The sequence below is a fragment of the Pseudorca crassidens genome, chromosome 1 (genome assembly GCF_039906515.1).
Source record: "Pseudorca crassidens isolate mPseCra1 chromosome 1, mPseCra1.hap1, whole genome shotgun sequence".
In the NCBI taxonomy this organism is placed as follows: domain Eukaryota; kingdom Metazoa; phylum Chordata; class Mammalia; order Artiodactyla; family Delphinidae; genus Pseudorca; species Pseudorca crassidens.
The window spans coordinates 173,876,825-173,903,515 of record NC_090296.1 but is presented as its reverse complement, the minus strand read 5'-3'; the positions used below and the strand labels follow the sequence as shown (position 1 = coordinate 173,903,515).

At 44.7% G+C, this 26,691-nt stretch overlaps 1 protein-coding gene across 5 annotated transcripts in view; it reads left to right on the top strand.

Moving 5' to 3' along the window:
* PRKCQ (protein kinase C theta) overlaps positions 1-26,691 on the top strand; it is a 159,505-nt gene that overhangs the window by 118,089 nt on the left and 14,725 nt on the right. For all 5 annotated transcript variants that reach the window (XM_067700760.1, XM_067700752.1, XM_067700736.1 and 2 more), the window contains 4 exons: positions 7,063-7,154; positions 9,046-9,108; positions 16,467-16,605; positions 22,123-22,311. In XM_067700760.1, the coding sequence (XP_067556861.1) occupies positions 7,063-7,154; positions 9,046-9,108; positions 16,467-16,605; positions 22,123-22,311 (483 nt within the window). The remainder of the gene's footprint in view (positions 1-7,062; positions 7,155-9,045; positions 9,109-16,466; positions 16,606-22,122; positions 22,312-26,691) is intronic.

Below are 26,691 nucleotides of genomic sequence, written 5' to 3'. Positions count from 1 at the left end.
TTTTTGGTCATTATGAAGGTATATTTCTCAAGATATATATAGAGAGAGAACATATTGGAATATAGAACGTATTTAACTTGTTCTAACAAAATAATAATAGACATAATAAAGGTTACTATGTATGGAGTTCTTACTCTATGTCAGGCGCAGGGCTAAATACCTAATGTGGATTATTTCCTTTAATTTTAGATCTGGACCAGCTCCCCTTCATTCTTCAGGGCACACCGTCCCGCACTTTCCACTGGCTAAAATAGGATATACCCCGAAGTTGAGTTGACATGTACTCTCCGGTTTCCATACTGTTATATCAATAACTGTCATCTTGGATGTTACAGCATTTATTACATATGCTTAACATATGGTACTCTGAAAAGGATACTGGTATACTTGGATATTTTTAATAAATATTGGTATTCTAATTTTATTTCCTCAGACATGCAAATCTTCTCACATAAAATTTATTAATTTACTAGCCTTGGGGCAAAAACCTGAAAAAATGACTATAATTATTCTTTTCCTCCGTTTCTTATTTTTTCTGGAGAGGGACTCTATATTCCTGACCTCATGTGCATGATATTTACTGTGTTCTCCATGTATTTTCAAAATTAATTGTTACAGGTTTGATAAAATGATAGCATCTTTAATGCTACAAAGTTCTCACTTACCCAGTAATGTATGCACACTCGGCAACAGTCCCCTTAGTGGTTCAGTACTTGACTAGCTATACTGAACAGTCATCATTACTAAATAGTTTTCCATGTTCTTTATTTTCATTCTCTCATTAAAAGCAAATGTAATCATATACTAAGGAGAAATCAGGGTAGAAGCTACATCATATTAGAATAACTGAGCCCTCTTGACATTTCCCCTTTACTAGAATATCCATTCACAAAATGTCCTCCTAAAGAATGATCTCATGTTTTAAATACTGATATATTTTGACAGCCCTAGGGCTTTTAATTTCTCTAGGACATTCATATATGCAAACACAGCCCTGTGAGAATCACACCACTGATTTTGTTAAATCTATCACTTTAATCTTGTATTAATCATCTTTCATATTGTAAATGTAAAATTTTACTTTAATGATGCTTCCATTTTTAGATTTTTGTTATTCTTTTTAAGAAGAATTATTCTATTTGTATTCTGGTGATTAAAAGTGATTTTGAAAGTATTTTATCACATGACTCTACTCCCCTGTACCTGGTCATGCTTGCTTCATAATACTTAAGCCTGCCAGTTTCAATTTCGGTGCACTAAAAAAGATAGCATCTTACTTTACATCAGACACTGAATCGACATTTCCATGCCAGATAGCAAACCCCCATGGCAGATGTTGAGAATCTACACCATACAAACATCCAGTGATAGAAAACTCACTCACTTATAAATTCTTAAGGAAAATTCTTTAACATTTTCCCTAATTATAAAAGTAATTACACAAAAACATACTTTAAAAATTGGAAAATACACAAAAGCATTATAAGAAGAAAAGGGTCGTTTCTAGTTATATCATTCAAGGCACCCACAGGTAGGATTTTTGAGTATTTCATCTTTCTTGTGTATATTTTTTCTCTTTGTCGTAGTGATAATTTAGTAACTGTAAAATCTTCAGCAGAGTAGGGTCATTTTCACATCAAAACCGTATTCCTTAAAACTTGCCTTTTATGTTAAAACCTAGTCTGTTCCAGGGACCCCTCTGTGTTTGGGAATATATATTTCTCAACATGCATTGTGTGTATATTGTATACAATAACTGTGGTCATAAATATAATAACAGATGATGTTTATAAAGCATTTACTATGTGCCAGTCCATGTTCTAGGCACGTTGTGTATTTTAGCTCATTTAATCTTCATAGCAACCTTCTGAAGTAGAGACTATTATTATCCCCATTTTACAGACAAGGAAATCGAGGTGGCCCCTACAGGGGCCAAAGGCACCACAGGTGTCAGGCAAGGGAGCCAGGATTCACCCTTGGGCAGTTTGGTAGCAAAGTCCATCAGCCTAACAGCTCTATTGCCTCTTAGTAGAGACCCAATCGTATCAGGGAAAACAATTTTAAAATTCGTGAAATGGATCATTGTTTGTACTTCCGTTATGGAAGAAAATAATTTGCTAGTTAATGCAAGATGACCCCATGGGACGGTTAAACCAGAAAATACCAACTGAGCCCAAGCTCCCCGTGCAGGTACAAACCTCTAGAAACTCAGGCACGTTATTTCTGACAGGTACTAATGAATCTATCCAAGGCAGTGAGTTTTACTAATTAGACTTACAGTAGAAATATAAACAGGCCGTAATGAATGAGTTTGCTGGTCTGCAGAGAGCCTTTCCTCCCTCCTTCCTTCACACACATACACATGCAACGCTTAGATATCAAAAGTATACGTGTGATTATCTGTTCGTTTTTTTGTTTTTTGATGGCTTTTAGTTTCTGCTGTATAACAAAGTGAACCAGCTATATGCATACATATATCCCCATATCTCCTCCCTCTTGCGTCTCCCTCCCACCCTCCCTATCCCACCCCTCTAGGTGGTCACAAAGCACCGAGCTGATCTCCCTGCGCTATGTGGCTGCTTCCCACTAGCTATCTATTCTACATTTGGTAGTAAATACATGTCCATGCCACTCTCTCACTTCGTCCCAGCTTACCCTTCCCCCTCCCCGTGTCCTCAAGTCTGATGGCTTATTCTTTATGAAAAAGGAAATAAACCTGTTTTCTAGGGTGTTTTAGCTTATAGCTCACTAAACAAGGAAGGAATAGATCAAGTACTCCACATTTGGAATGGCTCCAGCCTTCTAAATGACAAGCATACCTAAGACATTGAGTGTCAATGACCACACTGACGCAGGCTGTGTGCACGTAGCAGCAGGCGGTCTGGGTGAGCCCGTGTCCAGGTGCCCTGCAGGTGTGCCATCCGGGTGCAGGCTCCGTCCCCACGTGGGGCCCTGGCTGGTTCTGTAAGCTCCTGGCTTGGGCAGCCTGGACCCCAGCTCTGTGCTCTTCCTCTACACAGGAAGCCCCTGTAATGCATCCCCACCACAGAGCTGTGCACGTCAAGAATGCAGCTCTCACAACTTGCAATTCCAAACTAAACCTTTGCTTGGCGGGGAACAATAAGTAGAAGTAAAGATGTAAACCTCCTTGGAGGTAGTCGTCAATCTGAAGGAGACTCACCTCCAGTCTGACACTAGTGCAGACTCAGGACATCGGTAGTGTCAGTAACAAGGGTGGGATCCACAAAGGTAGAGTTTCAAAGGCAGTATCTTGGTTGAATTTAGACCATAATGATTTAAAGGATTTGGCCTTGAAAACCACTGAGATTAGTACATGTCTGTCATCTGAAAGATGATTTTTTTTTCCAGCTCTTAGATGGGCAAACTAAGTATTTGTATTTCTGTATATAGCTTTTACCTGCTTCCTCCTTTTTACCAGTATAAATCGCTTTCATGGCTAAATTTGATATAGAGATTTTACAAAGAAGATGAATACAAAGCAATTTAGATGTTAGAGGCCCCCTAAAGTGGTCTGTCATATTTTTGTAAGTACATAGGAGAATAAAATATACCGTTCTATCAACCAAGTGATGCAAGATATTTGTAGACGCTTTGGGAAATACAGTACTTTGTACACAAACACACAGAATCCGTTGCTATTTTCAATTTTTGAAAGTACTCAGTATATATATTTAAATGACTTTGCAAGAATAAATACCTTTTTTAAAGGCAAAAAAAAAAAAAAGAGCCACAGAGCTTTGAATACCCATCTATCTCCAGAATGTCAGCATTGATTATATCCTTCGGTTACCAGAAAATCACAGCAAAGCAATAACTAACTCTGACTCTCTTGTTTTTATGAATCTGGCATACAGGACGGTATGTATGCCATAGGTATATTTGCAAACCGGAGAGCTGAGAGATAAATCAGTGTTGTTGAATGATGTAGCAAATCCCTGCTTGTTAGCGAGAGGTTCTTCAGCACTATTCAGTGAATCACTTCTTCCAGTGGCTGTCATCATTGTACTGTCAAACCCCAAGTAAAACTGACTTCATGGACAGGATGGAAATAAGCTCAGTGTCTTATTGTTTCATTCAAAAGAACCTTAGCCGTTTCCCTGCAGGAGGGAACACCCTGAGTAAGGCAACCTTCCTCTTTTAAAACTCACTTTTCACGGAGCTACCTGACAAAATGCTATGATTTTGCCGCCCAAGTAGGCCAAGTGAAAAACTCACCAAGTGCTTGGACTGGGAGGGTAAATCCTGGAGGTTATTGAGTTTTAATCCTTTGTTTGGACTCTTTTCCGAAATCAGAAATAATACATACTCCTCTCTGAGCAGGGGCGCTCGAGATCTTTCTTAGAGCGAGAAACACACGATTCAGAAACAATACAAAGACCAATCAAAAAGTGATTCACCTGACACTCTGGTCTACACAACAGCGCTAACCCATTAGGTCCTAACCCATTCTGCTTTTCAGCCCTCGGTGCATGGCGGGATTAATTTAGACATTAAAGAATTCAGGACCGTGACACACAGAGGTATTTGCCCCCGACTAGCCAAATTCTATTAGCATAATCAGGAGACGAATGAGACGGGAGGAAGCCCTCTGACCTCTATTTCGTGAACTTCTCTGGGGCATCATGATAGGTCATAATGAACCCAGCCATAATACTGACCTCCGTGGAAGAAGATTCAGAGAGAAGGCTCATCTCTATACCTTTCAGTTTACTTCCAATACACAGTTTCTGAACAAAGATTTCTCTTAAGAATTTTACAGCATAACACCTTCTTATCAACATGTGTTTTATCATCTGGGAAGCACTACATAGGTCTTGTCATGTGCTCAATAACCAAAGTTTGTGGATTTCATATTTTCCTCCAAGAAAAAGGAAGAGAAATTAAGGTGAAAATCAGGGCATCTTTAGGCTAGTAAAGAGAAATTCTGTCTCACCAATACTTCTCATTTTTCAGAGGTTGAGACTGAGGCCCAGGGATGGTATGATTTACCTGATCACACAGCTAGTTAGAGACACACAGAGATGAGAATTTCCTCTCTGCAGATGCTGTGCCAGGAGCTGTTGACAAATCCTAAGTCCAGGGCAGTTTTGGACCATCCCATCCCCACCCTACCCACCCCCCACCAGCATCACAACTTCAACTCTCACTCCACCCAGAAGAATCATTTGCATCAGTTAACGTATCACCGGCATTAAGAAGAGGGTCTTTGCTGGAATAACACGTGTCACAAGCCCACATTCCCCTCGCTTTGCCTACTTTGCATTTTCTCCCAGCTCTGACTGGAACAGAAAGATAGCGCTGGAGGAGATTTAACTTGTTGGAGGAGATCTAACTCCCTGTTTTCCTCCTTCTTTCAAGATCCACAGGACTGTGCGGTTCCTTTCTCTGAGAAGTATCTGCTGGGTGTTTTGTTTTTCTGACGTTGTGCAAATGAAAATTAAGAAATGTGGAAATACGATAATATACAGTGATGATCAGAACAATTTCTTGAAGAGACCGTCTTTGCTCCATTGTATTGCATTTTCTCCTTTGTCAACGATCAGTTGACTATATTTACATGGGTCTGTTTCTAGGTTTTTCTGTTCCATTGATCTGTTGGTCTGGTCTTTCACCGATACCACCATCTTGATTACTGTAGTTTTATTAAGTCCTGAAGTCGGGTAAGGTCAGTCCTCCAGTTTTGTTCTTCTTCAACATGTTGTTGAACATGTTGTTCTGCCTCTCCTCCGTGTAACCTTTAGAGTCAGTTTTGTCGATACCCACCAGGTAACTCACTGGGATTTTGACTGGGATTGTGGAGAATCTGTAGGTCAAGTTCGGAAGCACTGACATCTTGGCAATACTGTCTTCCTATTTATGAACGTGGAATCTCTCTCCATTTGGTTAGTTCTTGTGATCTGTGTTTTTGACTGGCTTTTAAATTGTTTACTATGACAACAGCTACCAGTTCTGAAGTGCAGGCTGAGTGCCAACGCTGGGCTAGCTTTCTACATAGGTCATCTCATTTACCACTCACGACGCCCCTATGAAGTAGGAATATTACTTCTTCCATTTTGCAGATGAAAAATATGAGGCTTAGGAGAGGTTAAGTAACTTCAAGGTCACAAATAGAGGAAATCTGAACTCGGGTCCGAGTAGGGGCAAAGCCCATTATCCTAAGAGTTGCCTTGAGTCCCGTCTATCCCAACTGTCTCCACGCCAACTGAGCAGATTACTAATCTGTGGTTCACGGGGACTCTCAAAGTCAGGGTGCTCCAAGGGTCATAAATACACGTATTGAGGAACTCTTGTCTCACGCCATGGAGGAGCTCAGGCTCCCTGGAATCAGCCACCTCTGATGCTTCGACCACGGTCCGAAGACCACTCAGCCTTGCTTTTGACAGCTGCCGTCCAGGGGCAGCGGCTCTAACAACATGCATGGCGTCCTGTTAGGAGCAGCACAGCTTATAAGCCGTGACTTGCAACAGGTGAGGTCAGGACTGGAGGGAAGTAAGCCCAGACTTGACTGTGAGCTCCCTGAAGGCAGGGCTGTCTCCATCCTGGGTGGATGAGGCACGCATGAGCACACCCACTCTCGCTCTGGCCATACCCGAAGAATACATTCAGAACTACTTACTGAGTGTTGAACGAGTGAACGCTTTCAAGCCCTGCCCCTGTAGTCAGAGCCCCCGGTTTGTACTTTTTACCATCCTACACACTGTCAATTTCAGTAGGTATACAGCCAGCATCCATGAAGTGCCCAAGACCATCCCACCGTCGGGTGGTCAAGTCCGGGTGGACCCTCCCTCGTGCTGTGCCCCATCTGCTGCGTGCTAGCATCCAGGCATCCTAGCAAACATCCCACATACTCCTCCTGGACTCCCCAGGTTTCCTGGGGTTCAGAAATGCTATACAGATCCGCTAAATCGTCTTGCCAGCCTTTTTATAAGGGACTTCAAGACAGAATCGGTTCCTCTGAAATAATGAAATCCATTTAAAAAGTAATCCTTGTTTTCTTATTTTAAAGAAGCTCACAGTTGGGATGGTTGTGTCTTTCCGCAGGAAAACCTCTTTTTTGTGATGGAGTATCTCAACGGAGGAGACTTAATGTACCACATCCAGAGCTGCCACAAGTTCGATCTTTGCAGAGCCACGTAAGAGCCCTGGTAGGGTTGGGGGGTTCCCACTGGTCTTGTCAGGGACTGGGGTCCACTGTGCCCGCACCGTGCTTTTCCCCACGTGGCACGTTTCCTGTTTCTCACTCAGTGGGCCTAAACCCCAGGGTGAGGTGACCCCAGGAACACATCCAATGAGGCAACTGTTTTCCCAGCTTGCGAAACTTAAATTCAAGTCGCTTTTATTTCACTTCTCTGCCGCGAGATCAACTGCTTAGTTTCTTAAGGAGCCGCCCCACTTCATCAGGCTTCTAAATCATCCGAGCCCAGAAGCAATATTTGCCCCTTGAATGGAAGTCAAATGGAGCACAGAGGGGCGAGGCGGTCACTGGGTGGGGCTTCACGGAGGCGTCTCAAGGGAAGCTCAGTGTGAAGGCATCAGTCAGCCAGCTCTGGGGGCAGGAGAAACAGGAAACAGGAAGAGACATTTGCTCTCTCTCGAGAATACGTTCTCCTTCTTTGGCATCAGGCCACTCCAGGCGCTGGCGAAATCGAGCAGGGTGGCTTTACTAGGTGGGACTGCAGCTGAGTCCCACAGAAGCCCCGCACCCTTCCTCCCTCAGGCCCTCTTTCCTGAGTCATCAAACCACTGAGACGGTCAAACACAAGAAAACTGTGCCCCTGGCTCCACTGAAAAGGGGGGGTGCACACTAGCCTTGCTTGCTGTACGCTCAGTAATCTCACTCACCCCTAGTGAACACTCCGGGGGGTTCAGGTCGAGCTGCGTTGAGAGAGAGACTTTTCCACGAGCTCCTACAGAAACCCCGGCTGAAGCGGCTGTTTTGTCGAATCCAGTGGGTAGCGCGCCACTGATCTCGTTGCTTCCAGGAACCGTCGGCCAAGTGCCCGGAGATAATTTTATGAGATTCCTGCAGCCCAGAAATCATCGGGTATTTTTCTGCTAGAAAGGATTCTCGGGGTCCCTTCCAGGTGTGTAAGGCACGAAAGCCATCGCAGACACATGCTATCTATCTGTCCTCACTGCCTCCCCCAGGAAGGGGTTTCTGCGTTCTTCTCCAAGATCGAGCAGACCTCACTTGCGGGAAGTTCTCCCTTATCTCTAACTTTAATCCTCCTGTAAACTCACCTCCTTTGAGTCTGTCATTTTGGAAGGTGGAGAGCAAGGTATCACCTCCCAGCTTCTCATACAGGCGTATCTCGTTTGATCGCACTTCACTTTATCGTGCTTTGCAGATACTTGGTTTTTTTTATAAAGGAAGGTTTGTGGCAGCTCTGCGTTGCCAGATGACGGTTAGCATCTTTTAGCCATATTTTTTTAACTGAAGTATAGTTCACAAGTATTTAATTAAGATATGTACGCTTTTTTTAGACATAATACTATTGCGTGCTTCATAGGCGACACTGTAGTGTCAACATAATTTTATATGCACTGGGAAACCAAAAAAACTCGTGTGACTCGCTGTACTGCGGTGGTCTGGAACCGAAGCCGTGAGATCCCTGAGGTCTGCCTGTGTGCGTTTCTCCTCCTCTCAGGCTATGTGGAATGACCTGCAGACAGGTCTGAAGGGTCCAAGTAGATTTTAAGATAAAAGGGAAAATTATTTCCCTATCGTTACATTGAGTGTTTCTGAATGTTCTATTAGCAAAAAAAAAAAATGACAGTTTGAACCTTATAGTTTATAATATAAGAATAAGCCCTAGATGCGGGTAGGGCTAAATATACCGGCTCCATTTCATTCTCTCAGGTCTGAGACTGGATGTGTAGGATGGATGATATCTTCCTTTTGTTGTGATGAAACAAACTTCCGTGCGCACGTTTAGCAGAGCGCTGCACACTCACTCTATAGAAAGGGGAACTTTTTTTTCCTAGTAAGCATTCATGTTGAGCCTTGATTTTTCCTTCCCTCAGGTTCTATGCTGCCGAAATCATTCTCGGTCTGCAGTTCCTTCATTCCAAAGGAATAGTCTACAGGTAAATTTTACTCTTTGGAAACAAGTACTGGGATAACTGGATTTCCTGGTCCAGGTGATTTCATCACTGTGCTTGAGGGACATGAAGTGGTCAGTGTGCTTCTGTGGCAGAAAGTTCCACACCCGGGCTTCCTGCCCAGAGTGACAGCACGGATGGTGATTTACCAACCAAGTAAGAAATTCCGCTCTCAAAAGCAATAAGGGGGGCTTCCCTGGTGGCGCAGTGGTTGAGAGTCCACCTGCCGATGCAGGGGACGCAGGTTCGTGACCCGGTCCGGGAAGATCCCACATGCCGCGGAGCGGCTGGGCCCGTGAGCCATGGCCGCTGAGCCTGCGCGTCCGGAGCCTGTGCTCCGCGACGGGAGAGGCCACAACAGTGAGAGGCCCGCATACCACAAAAAAAAAAAAAAAAAAAGCAATAAGGCTCTGATCTCATTTTGTTCTCCCTCTCTCCTACCTTTTGTCTCATTTCCTTCCATTACTTTCTCTTTGGCCTCTTACTGTTGCTTTCTTTCTTCTGTCTTTTGTGTCTCTCCTTCTTGCCTGTATTTGCACATTGAATGTCCTCCTTTTGGGTGAGGGAGAAGGGGAGGCCTTCCTTGAACAAACACACCTGCGAAAACCTACAAGCCTACACCTTGTCTGCATGCCCAGGATGCCATGTGTGCCCTCTTTCTTGAGTGGATGTCTGTCCAGAAGCTATTGGACACCATCATTTCACATCCTTCTTGGATGAAAGCTGATGTACTTCAGTCTCCTTACTTCTCTCAAAGCACAGTTGACACTTAGCATACAGATCTTCAAAGGCTTAGTTGTCTCGTTTCCCGCAGATTGGGCGGGGTGGGGGGGTATATTGAAGAAAACAAATAAAAAAGGAAGGAAGGAGCTTGACAGGATGCTGACTGAGGAGCTGGAGGCCTACACAGTGACCACTGGTGACAAGGGAAGCTGAGAACCGACATAAAGGGAAGATGCAGGACAACCTCAAGGCCCCGAGACAGTGGGATCACGTGCTTTTCTGCAGCAGATGCCCACAGGAATGACCGGAGTCATCAGTACAGGCTAAGTGATGTTCCACACAGATTGTTGAAGATGGCAAACTGTGTATAATACAGTCCAGAAGCATTCCGTCTGGGATGGCCAGTACTGGGCTTTGGTGCTTACAGAATAGGCTGAAAATTCACTTAGGGAAACCTCTCCGTTTCCAGAGGGTCCAGCCAAGTGAGGGCTGCCCCATTTAGAGCCCAGAACTAAAGACGTAGGGGAGGTTTGGGAGCTCATTTTTCTTAAGCCGTCTCTTTGGCATCCTTTGGATATACTTTTGTATTTGGGGGAGCAGGGGCTATCTCCAAAATGATAGATTAAAAATCTGTTTTATACCATTCTTTAATCTTCAGGAAAGTGAGAAATACCAGAACACTGAAAACCCTGATCACATTCCGTGGTTGTTTTCCTCTTAATATCTGTAATGCCTGCAATATCCCTAAGATATACCTATACTGAGACACTCAGTAGATTGTGTGGGATGGATGGATAGGAAAGAGGGAGGAAGAGTTAGGAAGACTGGAGAGAAGAGAGATCTTAGGGCTGAAGGGGACCTCATGCAACCAAACCCCACATGCCCCAGTATAGTCTCTTTCTCCACATCACGATGTTTCTATTATTTCATCTTGTAAATTATTGACACTCAGGACAAAGACCAATGAGGGTCCATAAGTGTCTTTAATATCATAAATTGTACCCATTTTAGAGCTCTTACTACATCCATGAGAAATATTTTCTAAGGCTTCTTATGCACCACAAAGAAAGCATCCTGGGTTTATTTAGCAGTGTACTCACTGAGGTGGTAGGAGATCCTCGAAAGACATGGAATAATTAAAACTGGGGGAGGTCATCCGGCAGGTACACTGACACCGAGATTGGCCTTAAGAAATTATTCAACTGCCCATTGTAACTTTACTGGCCTAAACTTTGCATTGGCCACTGAATTAACAAGGGGATTCTATTAGTTTCCTTTTTCTGACCACTCATGATCATCATATTAGTTTTGAAGGGTTGCCGTAAGAAATTAGCACAAACCTGATGGCTTAAGCCAATGGAATTTATTCCCTCAGAGCTCTGGAGTCCAGAGGTCCAAAATCAAGGTGTCAGCAGGGCCACGCTCCCTCTGCAGGTTCTAGGGGAGGATCCTTCCTTGCCCCCTCCAGTTTTTGGTGGCCCCAGGTGTTCCTGGGCTTGGGGTCACTCCAGTCTCTGCCTCAGTTTTCACAGGGCCTTCTTTTCTCCCTGTGTCTTCCCTGTAGGTCTCTTACAAGTCCACCTGACATTGGATTTAGGGATCACCCAGATAATCTCAGATGATCTAATTTCAAGATCCTTAACTTGATTACATCTACAAATACCCTTTTTCCAAATAAGGTCTCACTCACAAGATTCCAGGGACTAGGACATAAATATCTTTTTATGGGGGGGGGGAGCCCACTAAACCCACTACAACTGGTAACGAAGACGGACCAGCCACTAAACACACAGCCTTGGTTAAGCATTGTGGTGGATGCAAAAGCTACAGAAGTCCCAACCTCTGGATCCATAATTAAGCCACTTTCTGGATTTGTATTTTGGGTTTTTTTGGAGGTAAAATGTAAGTACATGAAAAGACACAAACAGCATATACTCTAAAAAAGTCTAAGTGAATGAGATTCTAATTACAAGTAAGTGTCGGGACTTCCCTGGTGGCACCGTGGTTAAGAATCCGCCCGCCAGTGCAGGGGACACGGGTTCGAGCCCTGGTCCGGGAAGATCCCACATGCCACGGAGCAACTAAGCCTGTGTGCCACAACTACTGAGCCTGCGCTCTAGAGCCCGCGAGCCACAACTACTGAAGCCAACATGCCTAGAGCCCATGCTCCGCAACAAGAGAAGCCCCACAATGAGAAGCCCGTGCACCACAACGAAGAATAGCCCCCGCTCACCGCAGCTAGAAAAAACTCACAGGCAGCAATGAAGACCCAACGCAGCCAAACATAAATAAATAAAATAAATAAGTTTATTAAAAAAAAAAAAGAAGTAACTGCCAAAGGGAAGAATAATGAAGGTATCATCAGAAATGGGTGAGGGTGTGCCAACAAAAAGAGATAGGAGTAAGGAGGTCGAGTGGAGGAATATTAAACAAATTGTGTCCAGCTTTTCTGGAAAGGCCGTTGTTGGCAGTCGCAAGAATTGAGGCCAAGAGATGCAGAGAAGCAGGTGGCAACGTCAATCATCTACCATTACTGGTGGCATCGTAAAAGCGGTGGCATCTTAAAAGATGCCTCAGCCCTGGCTTAGGTTAAACGTAAAACCAAGAAGCCGGAAAATACGCAGACGTAGCAGCAGCAGAATCTAGAGTCTCAAGTCTTAGAACTCTTAGAACTGAAAGGGACCTTAAGATGATCTTTGATCGATGACACTGGACCCAACGCCTATATCTGAAACCACTTACAAATGCCTTCATGTGGATGACCTCACTGGATGCTCACAAGTTCTGTGGGATAAGCAAGGCAGGCACCACTGGACCCATTTTATGGATGAGTCATTAAAGGATCAGAGAGGAGACATGGCTTGGCCGAGCTACTTAGGAACAAAACTTGGATTTGGAAGCTGTTTCTTCTGGCTCCCACTTTGCCTCTTCCAAATGGAGAAGCTTTGCTTATGTTGACAACACAATGGAAAGAAAGGCTTCCACTGAATTCTCGGTTGTACCTGATGCCCCGATGTGCAGCCCTTTGGGCAGACGGGTGCTTCCAAGAGCCATTCCAGGTGACCTGGACCCTGAAGGCCCCTTCTGGGTCCTGGTGTCCTGTGAGGTACCTGTGAACACTCTGGCCTTTGGGTCCTGTGGCTTCTCCAGCTCGTCTCCCTCTGCCTTCACCCCTTCCTGCCCCTCAGGGTGTCTGGCTCTGCATGGCAGGCCTTCTAGACCTTTCCCCTTCTGACTTAGATCTCTCAAAGCTTCAATGACCTCCTCTCTCCCAGCCCTGTAGACACCCTGCCCACTTTAGAGGGTGGATTGAAAATTGAACATGAAACTTTCCTAGCTTGAGGCCTAGAGAACATTCATTTTTAGAATTGACTAAAATGTACCCTTGCAATCACAGAAGACTCTAGGTATCTCAGCAAGACCAGTTCAATGCGAAAGACCGGGTGAGCATGGTTTAAGGGGATGTAAAAGAGGGTAAAGCCTGGCTTTGCTGGTATAGATTGTATAATTTTAAGAGCCTTTGTTTTCCATTAGATAAATACGAATAAAAATAGTGATTCCAGATCAAAGGGCTATTGTGAGAATCAAATGATAAAATGCATGTGAAAGAAATTCCAATATTAGATATTATGTTCATTATCCTTTTGAGCTATGTACAGTACTGCAGCTGGATATCTGGCTCCCTAGTGATGACCCTAAAACCATCCTTCAGCCAGATTTCTAGGAACGTACATACGTGGCTGCGAATGATGCAAATATGTTTCATATAGCAGAAACTCAAAATGATATCACTATCGCATAGAGTGTGGATTAGGAAATGAACCTGCAGTTTTAGCATAAGGAGTTAAACATGACCTATAATTGGACTTATTGCAATATAATCCATAAGTCACAATGAAAGTGGATTTAATTAAAATGAAGGAACAAGGCAGAAGGCCTGCCTACAGAGAAGACTTAGACATATTGGAAGTTTTCAGTCCTAATAATGAAAGTGCGACAGCATTTGAATTAGGATGGGAGAAACAGAACCGAAACTGATCTGAATGTGAGACACACATACATGTATCCTGGAGGTATCCATGCACCTGGTCAGACAGAAACCATCGTTGATGCATTAGTGACAGAGGTCAGCAATGCAAGAGGTCAGCTCTGGGGAACACCTGCTAGCAGCATTTCTGCACCAAAACAGAACTGCATCCCATGCTCACGTCCTCTGGCTAATTTACTCACAGAAGGTGAGAAAGCAACAAAAGGGAACCATTACTTGGGACTTAGTTGTAGCTGATACTCGCTGGTGGTGAGATGGTCACTGGTTGGGGATGAACTCACTCAGATGGTTATGGAATGACAGCAACACGTGTTACACTCGCGTCAGAGCATCACAGCACAGCAAGTACCAAGCAATACACTTTCCGCCCTCGTGAAGCTTAGAGTGTAACAAAGGAGATAAAACAAATAGTGACGGGACTTTAGGATACGGGTATCGATTACAAGCATCATACAACCACTGAAACCTTTGCTTAAGCAGAAGCTAAGCCTCACTGACAAAGCAGAACCGAGAATGCAAACCCATCAGAACCGAAGTGGCTGCTCTCTCATTGGCTGGGCTGTTCTTCGGGTTCATGCGGCCTCTGTCTCTACTCCTGGCCGAGCCACTTCAGTCTCTTCTTTTACAGGCTGGTTTTCTGTCCCTCCAAGGGCATGGTGGAGGGCGCGCCACAGCAGCCCTATGCATCAGACACCCAGCCGAGACGGACGAGTGCCGTCATGTTGCAACCTCAGCAAGTTTTCCCCAAGAAGAATCCACTGAGTCAGGCCTCCACCTGTGGCTCAATCAACAGGGGCGGAGGAGACAGAGCTACTTGCCAGGCCCTTTGGGAGCAGAATCTCTGAGAAGGAGATTCTGAGCATCTTCTCTTAGAGGAGGTGCAGAACAAGGCAACAGCAATAGCTCTTCTCTCCCAAGTCGTCTTAGCTCATTAAGGAAGGCAGTGGTAGCCACCGCCCACCACATATCCTAGACTTAAAGGAGTTTTCACAAAGCTCAGAAATTCACGGCAGATAAAGGAAGAGAAAGCTGGATGTTATATAACCGACTAGAATTCATAAAATGCCACTGACTAAAGTCGATAAAAGTTTAAAGAAACTCATGTCAAGTGTCATTCCTGGATTATCTTTTTAAAAAATCCGTTTCGCAGGTACAGGATGACAGGAAAATGGTATAATGGTAGTTTGTGCGGGGGGGGGGGGGGGGGGGGGCGGGGAAGGACACCTGGAGGTTATAGTTTACAGTGAGTTCCATATTAAGCATCGTTGTGAGGGAGCTTCTAAAATAACTAGTGCAGCCACGGTGCTCAGAGGCAAGAGGACTAGACCAGAAGCTCAGGGTGCCACCGCCATCTGCACCTGTGAGATCACGTGCCCGGAAGACACCGCTTTCATTCTGAGAACCATCTTTGAAGAAGAAAATGGACAAATTCGAGATATGTGCAGGGCAGGGGCCGGAATGTTGCAGAGTCTGAATACCATGCTGTGTGGAGGAGTAAAGGTCCTCAACTTGGTCAAGGAAAGACAAGAGAAAGCTTGGTGTCACTTTCCAAATATCCAGGCGGTCACGTGTGGTAAACAGGCCAACAGGTAAAGTCACAGGGAGGCATAGTTTGGCCCGTGTTTTTAAAATCGTGTCACCACTTACACATCCCTAAAAAATGAAGTGGGCTGCCTTACAAGGATACTGGTTCTCTGAGGACAGAGGAAGTCATTGACACGGTGTTCTGGTAGCAGATGGATTCTGATTCTAGAATTAATCTGGGTTAGGGACATCTTTCCTTAATTGGTCTTCGAATTAGGTGCAGGATAATTTATCCACAAACACAGATACTTAGAGAATGGCATAAAATGAGTATATTTCTAGGCCTTTCTTCCTTTTCCGTTACCCCCAGGAAAGGTACTGGGATTAAGAGCCTCAGGTCTGTGTCTTGTCCATGGTATATTAGCTGTACTCCTTGGCAAGTCAGAAAGGGGAATCGGTAGCAGCCAGCCATTCCCTTGAAGAGTCAGTTTTATCTACACCCCTACCTTGGACGGAAGTGGATGGGTGTACGTGTTGTGTAGTACTGAATACCACCCTACACCAGACACGTCACCAAACACAGCCCCCACGACATTTCATCACCAGCGTATTCCTTTCCATCCAGGCTTTGTTTCTTGAGGGCCCCTCTTAACACTGAGGGATGCTACTCTGCAGAGATAGCGCATGACCTTTATGTGGCCCCATCTCGGCACCTGCTCCGCCAATCATACATGAACTATGAAGGGAGCTCTGGAGATGGGCCACGTATTGATACAGAAGATACAGAACTCGGTCAGAGCCAGGCCCAGAGAAAGCCGACCTGGACCACGAGGGGCTGTACTGTACGTCCAGTCCTGGGCAAGAGACGCTGGTCAAGGAGGAAACACCAAGGACGAGAAGCAGTGACCCTGGAGCAGACAGGAGGACCAGCAAAGTACCTACTCATTGCCCTTCAGGCTGTGACGGGACGTGCAAGCCCTCATCACAGGGCAAGTCCATGTTAACAAAACCGTGTGTTATTAAAGTGCGAATCTGATTTGTTTTTCAGGGACCTGAAGCTTGATAACATCCTGTTAGACAAAGATGGACACATCAAAATAGCGGACTTTGGGATGTGCAAGGAGAACATGCTGGGGGACGCCAGGACCAACACCTTCTGCGGGACCCCCGACTACATCGCCCCGGAGGTAGGACGCGCCGCTCTGCACCCACCCGTACAACTCCGCCTCCCCGGGGCCAGCACCACTGCTTCCTTCTCCCCTGAAAATGAGAAGACCTTAAACTATTTTCGTTCAGGATGTGTATTTGCTTTTCGGAGTATTTGACAAATGCAGCTGCACCTAGGCGCCGCTAGTGTCGCACTGGGCGCGGTACCCGCGCTAACTCCTGCACCTCGCCAAGGCGTGAGGGACCCAGCAGGCCCTTCCCATCCTGGCTCTCCCACCCCAGCCTTAAAATATAGTCACTCTGCTCAGACCAAGCAGAAGAAGCAACTGGTGAAGAGCCAGGCGGACACTGAACAGGCATCTACCTAAGTCCAGGGGTTTCATTGTGGGGCCAGAAAAACCTAAATTGTGGTTTCCAAGCTGCTACTGTGTGAGCCTGGAGAGGTCCCACTTCTCTCTCCTGTTCCTGGGTCCCATGGGAGAGCCTATGAAAGTTTAAAAACAGCAACAGAGAAAACAAAATAAGCCGTTGCGCTCATATTCTGAGCCCCTGGAAGATCAGAGTTTGCTCAGAAGGCCTCCATCAACGCCAGCTGCCCACCCCAGGGAGACGAGACACTGCCTTTCCCCCTTGGTCCTTCCCGCAGCACAAACTTATCGCGGCTTTTCTATCTTTGGGTCTCTCTGAACTACTGGGTGATTGCTCTAAAGTCAGAGGCTGTTTCTTATTCGCTTTCTAAAAACTTTCTTTTGAAAGAATTATAAATTCACAAGAAGTTGCCAAAAATAGTACAGAAATGTCACCCATATCTACCCTTCCCCTACTGGTTCCAGCTTACGTAACTATGGTACAGTATCAGAACCAGGACACGGATGTTGTTACAAGGCGTGTAAAGTTTTGCCCCACTTATCGTATGTGTAGATCAGTGTGATCTTATCCACTTTTATATCCAAGGACAGAGCTCAAGGCTCAGCACATTAAGGTGCTAATAGATAGCTTTTCAAAGAGTGAATGAACAACTACTGATAAGTGTGTGAGTGGTGACGGCTGTCTGATGGATAGACAGCGATGGGCCTCCGGTTTCCTGGGCAAAACAAATTCAGCAGCAGATCCCTGTCATAGCCAAAGTAACTGTCGCATCCTCAGTCTAAGAAACAGGAGACTCTGCCCTGTACGTATGTACTTAGCTTAGATTTCCCCTTGTTTAAATTCAAGCTTGGCCTCTGGTCAGCAAGAAATCATGGCTTTTACCTATCCTGTCTATACACGCCTTATGCCAAACCCTTTCCCAGGCAATCCTTCCTTCCCAATTCTGTTTCCTTTGGCATCTTCCAGAATTTACCTTCAGAGACTGGCTTCTCTCTGCAACTCCAATCTCATTCACTCATCTTCAAGCCTGCTTGTCTTCACACAATTCCACCCTGGTCCTTTGTTCTCTCTGTACCTTCTCCATGAACAGCTGTATCTATGACTATGATTTCAACTCCCAAATCAGTATGACCAGCCCAAACTTCTTGCTTCAGACCTGTATGTCTGTTTTTCTGCAGAGATCTCCAACTCACTGTCACAGGCCGTTCGATCATAACAGATCCCAAACCCACTCTCTGTTGAAATTGCCCCCCCACACACACATGCACACACCCTTCTCCTTTATCCCTTTCTGGATGAGTGACATACACATCCATCCGTCCAGTCCCCTATAGCCAGAAAACTGGAATCCTCCAAGTCTTCTCATTCCTTCTTACCCCTCCCAAATCCAAACACCAAGACCTTCTAAATATAGACCTCAGGGGTTCACACATCTGTTTTCATGCCTCCCCAGTCTCGTGATTGTACTAAGAATCTCCCTTCTTTTTTGATCCTCCCTTTGGGGATTAAATCAAGCTTCTCCAATCCCGCCCCATCTTCCAGTTGCTGCCCTGGTCCAGGCCCTCAGCACCTCTGGTCTGGATCCTGGTGATGCCTTTTGACCCAGACTTTCCTCTCTACGACCACCCAACTGCCAATGCATCATCTTTACATATTTTCAAACTTTCTGATCATGCTCCTCATCAGTTAAAAAGCATCCCCGGCATATGTATATTTATTATACATTATCACCAACTAATGTAGTCTGATATCAAACATGCAGAAAAAGGAACAGGCTGAACTCAAGATGAAATAAAGTTTTAAATAACTAAGTTGTATTCTATTAATAGCACATTTTATGCTTTATTAAAATAATGAGGCTAAATAACTTTGTAAAATCTTGGTTTAACCCTTTATGATTCTGCCACTCAAAAGTCTGCTTGGTTTCTTTCAATTGCTGGTTTTATTGGCTCATAGCCGAGAAAGAGCCCTCACAAAGGCACACTGGAAGACAGATGCTACAGTATGTCCGTAAGGCAAGGTTCGTGGCTGGAGAGAGTGGATATAAGTCCAGAATGCACGACAGTGTTTTCTGATTTAGCCAGCTTCCTGTCACAACTAATGAGACGGTCACTGTTTTTAGCTTCGTTATAACGTGACAAAGAGCTGGTACTAGGAGGACGGAAGATCTCTGCACTTGCCGTTTTCTGCTCTGCATCGTTAGCATGGTCTTCAATCCAAGTCTCTTTTGCAGATCACTTTTTAAGGACGTTCCAGTTTGCGAAAATGAGTTTAGTTCAAACAGAACCCACCGATCCCCTTAACTGGGCATGCAACGCAAATGACGCACCTTAGGATAAGAAGTAATCGTAATAGTGATGCACCTTACGATGTGCCCAAGACGAATGCTCTAGCCAATCCACCACCAACTCCTCCCGAGATGAGGCTTCCCGTTCCTCCCTTGGAAAACCTAGTCACTGGTCAAATTTCTAAATGAGGGCATCAGTGCCACTACTGGAAGTTTTTAAACTCGAATAAATACAAGTTCTAATATTTTCTTCCCGTATCTCGGCGTTACGCCGTCTGGGTGCTCCCTGGGGTGCATGCCCTGTTCTGAGGGCCGCTGTTCCACCACGTCACCAGATCTACTTCTCTAACGGGAAGACCTGTCACGCCAACGCCTTTAAAAATATTCAGGAAGTCCCCACTGTCAGCTGGGTACAAGCCAAAACCCCAAGAGAAGGTTCTTAATATGTCCTGAGACATCCGTTTCCTTCTCTCTCATATCCCTTAGCCGTGCCCTCGGAATCCTTGGTCTGATTTACTCCCACCTCCAAAGTCATCTTCTCCCTGAAGGTGCCTCTGGCTTCTTGGAATAATCAGTTGTTTCCTCCTCTGTGCTACCACAGCCCATGTGTAATCCCATTTGCCAGTAAACTGAATTTCTCACAGCTAAGGACCATGATTTATCCACCTTAGTGTCTAGTCTCCTCCTCCACAGCTCAGAGCACCCATCACCTGTTCCGTGAATGACCACACCAAGACATGCACCCCAAATGCCCATCTCTGAACATGTGCTGGAGATGGGGCCTTTTGTCTCTAGCCTCTCCCTTTCCCATCAAAATCCCACCCATTTTCCAAAGCTCCACTCACATCATCTCCGTTGCGAAGCTTTTCCTTTATCTCACTCACTGACCCATTGCCCTCTCCCCGGGGACCTCAATGATATGGGCAGAGGGCCCGAAACACAAAAAACAAGTGCATTCAGGGCAGCCTCAGGAACGATGCATGAAAAAGCAGACTGTGCTCCCTCAAACCAGGGAATAGCCTCACCAGCCCACGTCTCCCGAGACCTTCCCCAGAGCTCTGTGGTTCCCTATGTCACGGTTATAGGACCGAGGGTCTAACGTATAATTGGAGGTCCACGCTCATTTTGACAAAGAATAGAAAATAGTTAAATAGGGAGACACCCTACTTTCCAACATCTACTAGCCACTTAGTAAGTCCAGGTGGAATTTCAGTAGCTAGAAGCAGCTCCCTGGAGAAAGCAGGAGTCACTCGGAAACCAGAGCCATAGAGGCATTGGTGGTCACTTAGTTTCTAAGGACGCTTTCCCCGCTGTGCACATCATGTCGTGAGCCATGTACAGACCTCAGATCACTGGCTCCAAGAGGTGGATGGAACTGTAGCTTTCTCTTACTCTAAGAGAGAAAGAGGGACTCTGACGTGAAGTGGTAACGTCATTATCATCTGAATTATTTGAGTAAAGATGGGGAGAGAACAGGACAAAAGACAGCATGGCCATAAGAAGGCACCAGGGGCTGAGATAGAAAAAGAGCCACTCCAGCCATTGTTTCTACACCAATTTCTTTTAAAATACAGACTAATTTGAGCATGAATTAGATCGAAGTTTAAATCCTGGAAACATTATAATAGAAAAGGAACATTATGTAGTAAAATCCCAAGAGACCACGGTCCAGAGCATAGCTTTCAACCCACTAACCAGGCAACCTTAAAGAAGACACATAACCTCAGTCACCGTCCTTTGTTAAATAGGGATAGCGGCACCTACCCCAGAGGTGCTTACAAATAAACACAAAGTATGGGAAACACCCAGTACACCTCAGCAGGCAGTTGCAGACGTTCTGTTCATACAGTGTATAACTGAGTGTGAATCGGCATTTTGCTTCTTTCTCCTAACTTAAGACTGAAATTCTTTACTAACATCCCCTAGCCTTGGAAGACTTAATTTCCACCTCAGCTGTCTCCTCTCCTTCCAAATTTCTTTCCATTAATCCACCGAACGAAATTGCTTACCAAGATGCGATGCTCAGGGCAGCTTCTGGTTGCCTTGGGCTCCCTCTTGTGGCACATCCTGGGAATTGCGTGTGAACCGGGCCCCACTTAAGGCAAACGTACCTGAACTAAGATCGCGCAGTGTGTGCATCTTTATTTTATCATTCTCCCGGGGTCTACTTTTACACTATTCCTTAAGGCTAAGTTTATTTTTTTTTTACTTTAGAATTAACCTCAGTGTTCAAATATTGAGTTAAGGCCGGTAGATAGCATTTTTATACTGGAAGTCCGCAGCAGACTGCAAAATTCTGTTTGCAACTTGATCTTTATTTTCACAAACATCTATCAGCTTGTTATCCTAGTCTCTCTTGGCATAGTCACAAAATTCGACTCTTCGTAACCGTGACTAGTTAGGTTTAAGGGGTGGACTTGGTCAGATGACCCCTTTGGCTGCCTGATTAGCTACAGAACTTTATGCAAAGACTCAAGACCACAGAAGTCCATAAAACACATGGGTTTGATTTAGATATTCACCTCAGAGGCACTGAAGGGCTTAGATACACATCAGCTCTCTTAGGTCTGAAGCTACCACCCATGGGCTCCCATCACAGATAGGAAAATGAAGAGCTGATGGTACAATTTAGTTGTTTTGCTTAAGGCCAGAGGGGGGAAGAAAGATGCTGAAATGCAAAAATGTTGCTTAGCTTTGGTACTGCCCACTTATTTCTATCCAATCATTAACTTCACAAAAGCTACAGTTTTCAGTGTAATCTTTGCTAAAACCATGCACTGTTCTTCATCAGTTATGTCCTGAGTGGCCCTGAAAAGTCCATGCAGGGTTTTCAAGTCAACCTCGTTTCGATTAATTATGTCTCTGCCTTTTGGTCCCACAGATCCTGCTGGGTCAGAAGTACAACCATTCTGTGGACTGGTGGTCCTTTGGCGTCCTTCTCTATGAGATGCTAATAGGTCAGTCACCTTTCCATGGGCAAGATGAAGAGGAGCTCTTCCACTCCATCCGCATGGACAGCCCCTTTTACCCACGATGGCTCGAGAAGGAGGCTAAGGACCTTTTAGTGCAGGTAAGACGTGAAGTCAAGGAGACCTTCATATGATTAGTATTAGGTTTTCTGATCAGTGTTCCCATTCATTTCTAAATTCTGATTTATACATTGTAAACAGTAATTGTGTCAAACAAGATTTAAAGAGGCTGCTCACCATCTGTTTTAACTGAGGCACCAATAGGATGAACCTTAGAAATCAAAACGAGCATAAGATAGACCCTCACATGCATAATTTACAAAAGAAATGCCCAGAAACCAGTTCCATGACTCTTGAATGGCCTTGCTTTGAGATGTAATTGGTCTGTTGAACAAACAACTTTGGGCTTAAAATTTGTTTCCCATAGTCCCTATTCAACCTATTCAGTCCACCTGAAACTGTAAAATTCCTAGAAGAAAACATAGACCGTAACTTCATCCGCATCCATCTTAGCAGTGTCTTCGGGGATCTGACTCCACAAGCAAGGGAAACAAAAGCAAAGATAAACACATGGGACTGCATCAAACTAAAAAGCTTCTGCACAGCAAGCGAAATCATCAGAATGAAAACTCTGTACGGGACAAGATACTTGCAAATCATATATCTGATAAGGGATTAATATCCAAAATATATAAAGAGCTCATACAACTCAACAATAAAAACAACCCAATTTTAAAATGGACAAAAGAGGATCTGAATAAACAATTCTCAGAGACATACAGATGGCTAATAGGCACATGAAAATGTGCTCAACGTCACTCATCAGGGAAATGCAAATCAAACCCACAATGAGCTATCACCTCACACCTGTGAGAAGGGCTCTTATCAAGAAGAGATAATAAGTGCTGAGGAGAAGGTGGAGAAGAGGGAACCCTCCTGCACTGTTGGTGGGAATGTAAATCAGTAGAGCCACTATGGAAAACAGTATGGAGATTGCTCAGAAAGTTAAGAATAGAACTGCCACACACTCATATGGTATTCCACTTCTGGGTATTTATTCGAAGAACATGAAAACACTAGTTGGAAAAGATCTATGGACCCCTATGTTCATTGCAGCATTATTTACAATAGCCAAGATATGGAAACCACCTAAGTGTTTATCAATGGATGGATAGACGAAAATGTGGTATATATACACAATGGAATATTACTCAGCCATAAAAATGAAATCTTGCCATTTACAACACCATGGATGGCCTAGAGGGTGTTAAAGTTCATGAAATAAGTCAGACAGAGACAAATACCATGTGATTTCACTCATGTGGAATCTAAAAAAAAAAAAAAAAACAGGGAACAAACCCAGTAAAATAAAAACAAGCTCATAGATCCAGAGAACAGATTAGTGGTTCCCAGACGACTAGGGGTTGGGGAAGATTGGGCAAAGAATGGGTGAAGGGGGTCAACGCTGTGGTGATGGATGGTAACCAGACTTCAGTGGTGATTACGCTGTAGTGATTATAGTACTGCACACCTGAAACTTATCATTAAAAATCTTCCTCTGCCCCTGGATGAAGACTTGGATAGGATGCGTAACTTTCTGCTCACTCTTGGGGAAAAGACAAACTTCTTGTCACTCCTAAGTCATGAAACACTGTCTCAGCTGAGAAATTGAAGCTGTTCAGTCCAAGATATAAGTCGTCATATCAGTCTTAACTCAAAAGACTCCCACTCCCTTTCCTCTGGCCAAGTTCATGGCTGGCAGCCACTCGCCTTGGAGAAGGGAGTACGGTCATAGTGTGTCTACCGCATGTATGTTCTCTTCCTCTCCAGCTCTTGGGTTTCTGTTTCAGACCAAACACACAGAGAGGCTGGAGGAATTATAAGGAGAAAGGACTGCTCTTATATGGCTGAGGGGCTCCCTGCTCTTTGAACCTGGTGGGTTTTAAAGCCAAGGCTTTGGGACCTCCCTGGTGGTCCAGTGGTTATGACTCAGCACTTTTCACTGTCGTGGCCCAGGTTCAATCCCCGGTCAGGGAACTGAGATCCTGAAAGCTGCTCAGCATGGCCAAAAAAATAATAATAAAATAAAGCCAAGGCTTTGTATGGGATTCTAGCAGGTGTTCTGGAAATACCTATAACTGGGAACATTTTTAGCTGAAGCTTTTGACGTAGAGGCTGCTCAATCCATTCCACAGCCCAGCTTCTGTACCAAACTCTAAGCCACCAGCACTCCACCCCGAGACTCACTGCCTGCTGAGTGGGCAATCTCACAGGCAGTCCTTCAGATGGACGCAGACCAGCTCTCCTGCCGTGTTCCCTACCTGCGTCCATGGGAAACACTGATGTATTTTTCATCCTGAATCCTTGACTGTTACCATCTTAGCAGGAATCTCCAGAACTTACCAGCAAAGCCGGAGTCACACACCGCCCATGATAACCCAGGATCGATTAAGAACTGGCACCCAGAGCTACAGATGTAAACCAGACTCCAAGAATCACTAGCCATAAACCAGGAGCTCCCCGGGCGAACTAACACAGAGGAAGCACCTGAAAGCCATCATTAACGATTTACACTTTAAGTCCCAGTTTACCTTTCTTGAAGATGCAAAAATGCCATCTACAGTGTGATTGTAACAAGTTGTAAAAAAAAAAAAAACCCCAAAAAACTCATGCTAATTACATATCATAGTAAGCACCTACATTTATTGAGCTGTCCCAGCAACTATGTGGATCAAAAAGACCTACAAATGTTACCAAGGCCCAGAAAATCTAAAGTGGACCGAGAATGCAGGCGTTCTGAACAAAACAGGGTTTTGATTTGTGGCAACTCATATCAGCTGGCTAAAAAAAGTCATTTAGGGAAATAATTTTTAGCCCTGCTCTTCTCACAGTGAAAAGGGGGCTAGGATAAGATCTTTCAACATCAGACGCTATCAATGAATTTTAAATCCAAACTTATAAGATTACCCAGCCCATCTTTTTTCTCATGAAGAACTCAAAATTCAATTTAAAGGGCATAATACACTTCTCCCTCTCTCATACAGCTATCAGCTTGTCTAGGGTTATCTGAAATGTTGCAGCAACTGTGGACTTCTCCCTAAAGAATCAAGATCTTGAATCTGAAGTGCTGACAAAGCCCCAGGAGGAGACCCAGCCCAAGGCTGATGGTATTTAAAAATCTGAGCCAGTACCCCTCAGCTTTCACTTTCCAATTGATCCGAACAAGCAATAAACTTAGAAAACTCCACAAACAGCCAATTAAATTCACTTTTAGTGACTGGACAAAACATCTATAAAATGAAAGCTAATTTAATAATTAACCAGTTTTAAAAAAGAGAGGACAAGAGTAAAAATAAGTTAGCAGGATGGGAACTTAAAACAATTTTGCTTTCCATAAGGGCAACTTCAGGCATTGTTACAGTTGCTATGTTTCTTTTAACTGGCTCTTGGAAGGATTTAATTGAGGTATGTTAGTTGGCTCTAGCTGCCATAACACAAAATATCATAGACTGGGCGGCTTGGACAACAGAAATTTGTTTACTCACAGTTCTGGAGGCTGGAAGTCCAAGATCCAGGCCCAGCAGGGTGGGTTTCTGGTGAGAGTCCTCCTGGCTTGCATACGGCTGCTTTCTGGTGTGAAAGCTCTGGCATCTGCTCAATCCGTGGCATGAAGGCTGCACTCAGAAGGCCTGGGCCATCAAAACTCACTGGTAAAAGGAAACGAGGAGAAAGCTTGGGGAGCCTGGAGGCCCTGCAGCCGCCATTGCAACCGACCTTTACCGTAATGCTGAACAGCTGTGCCTCCCAAACCCGGCTCCTCCCAGCTCAGCAAAGGGAGAACACCTGGCAAGGATGTGGTGGAGGCTTAACTGGGTCCAGGTGAAGGTAATGGAAATAAGTTCAGGGAAAGACGCTGGGAGTGGTGGTTTCCAAAGGAGAGGGAGACTGGGGAGGAGGAAAGGATTTCTTCCAGTTGGAGGAGAAAAGTTGCACAGTCGTGTGTGTGGAATATTATGCAGCAATTAAAAGGATGGAACTATTGACTCATACAGCAACTTGGATCACAAGGGCATTAAGCAGAGTGAAAACAAACAAAAAAAAGCCAATCTCAAAAGGTCACATACCGTATGAGTCCACATATGTATTAACACTCTTGAAAGGACAACACTGTGGAGATGGAAAGCAGATCAGTGGTTGCCGGGGGTCAGGGGTCAGGGGTCATGGAGGCAGGGGAATGACTGTGACGGGGACCCCAAGGGAGACCTTTGTGGTGATAAGACTCCTGTATCCTTTTTGTCCTGGTGGTTACCCAGGCCTACACATGGGATAAAATGACACAGAACAAGACACACACAGTGTACTGGTTTTGATATTGTGCTATCACCATATATGATGGAAGCATTAGGGGAAACTAGGTAAAAGGTACACAGGGCATCTCTGTACTATCTTTTCAACTTCCTGTGAATCTATATGTATGGTCT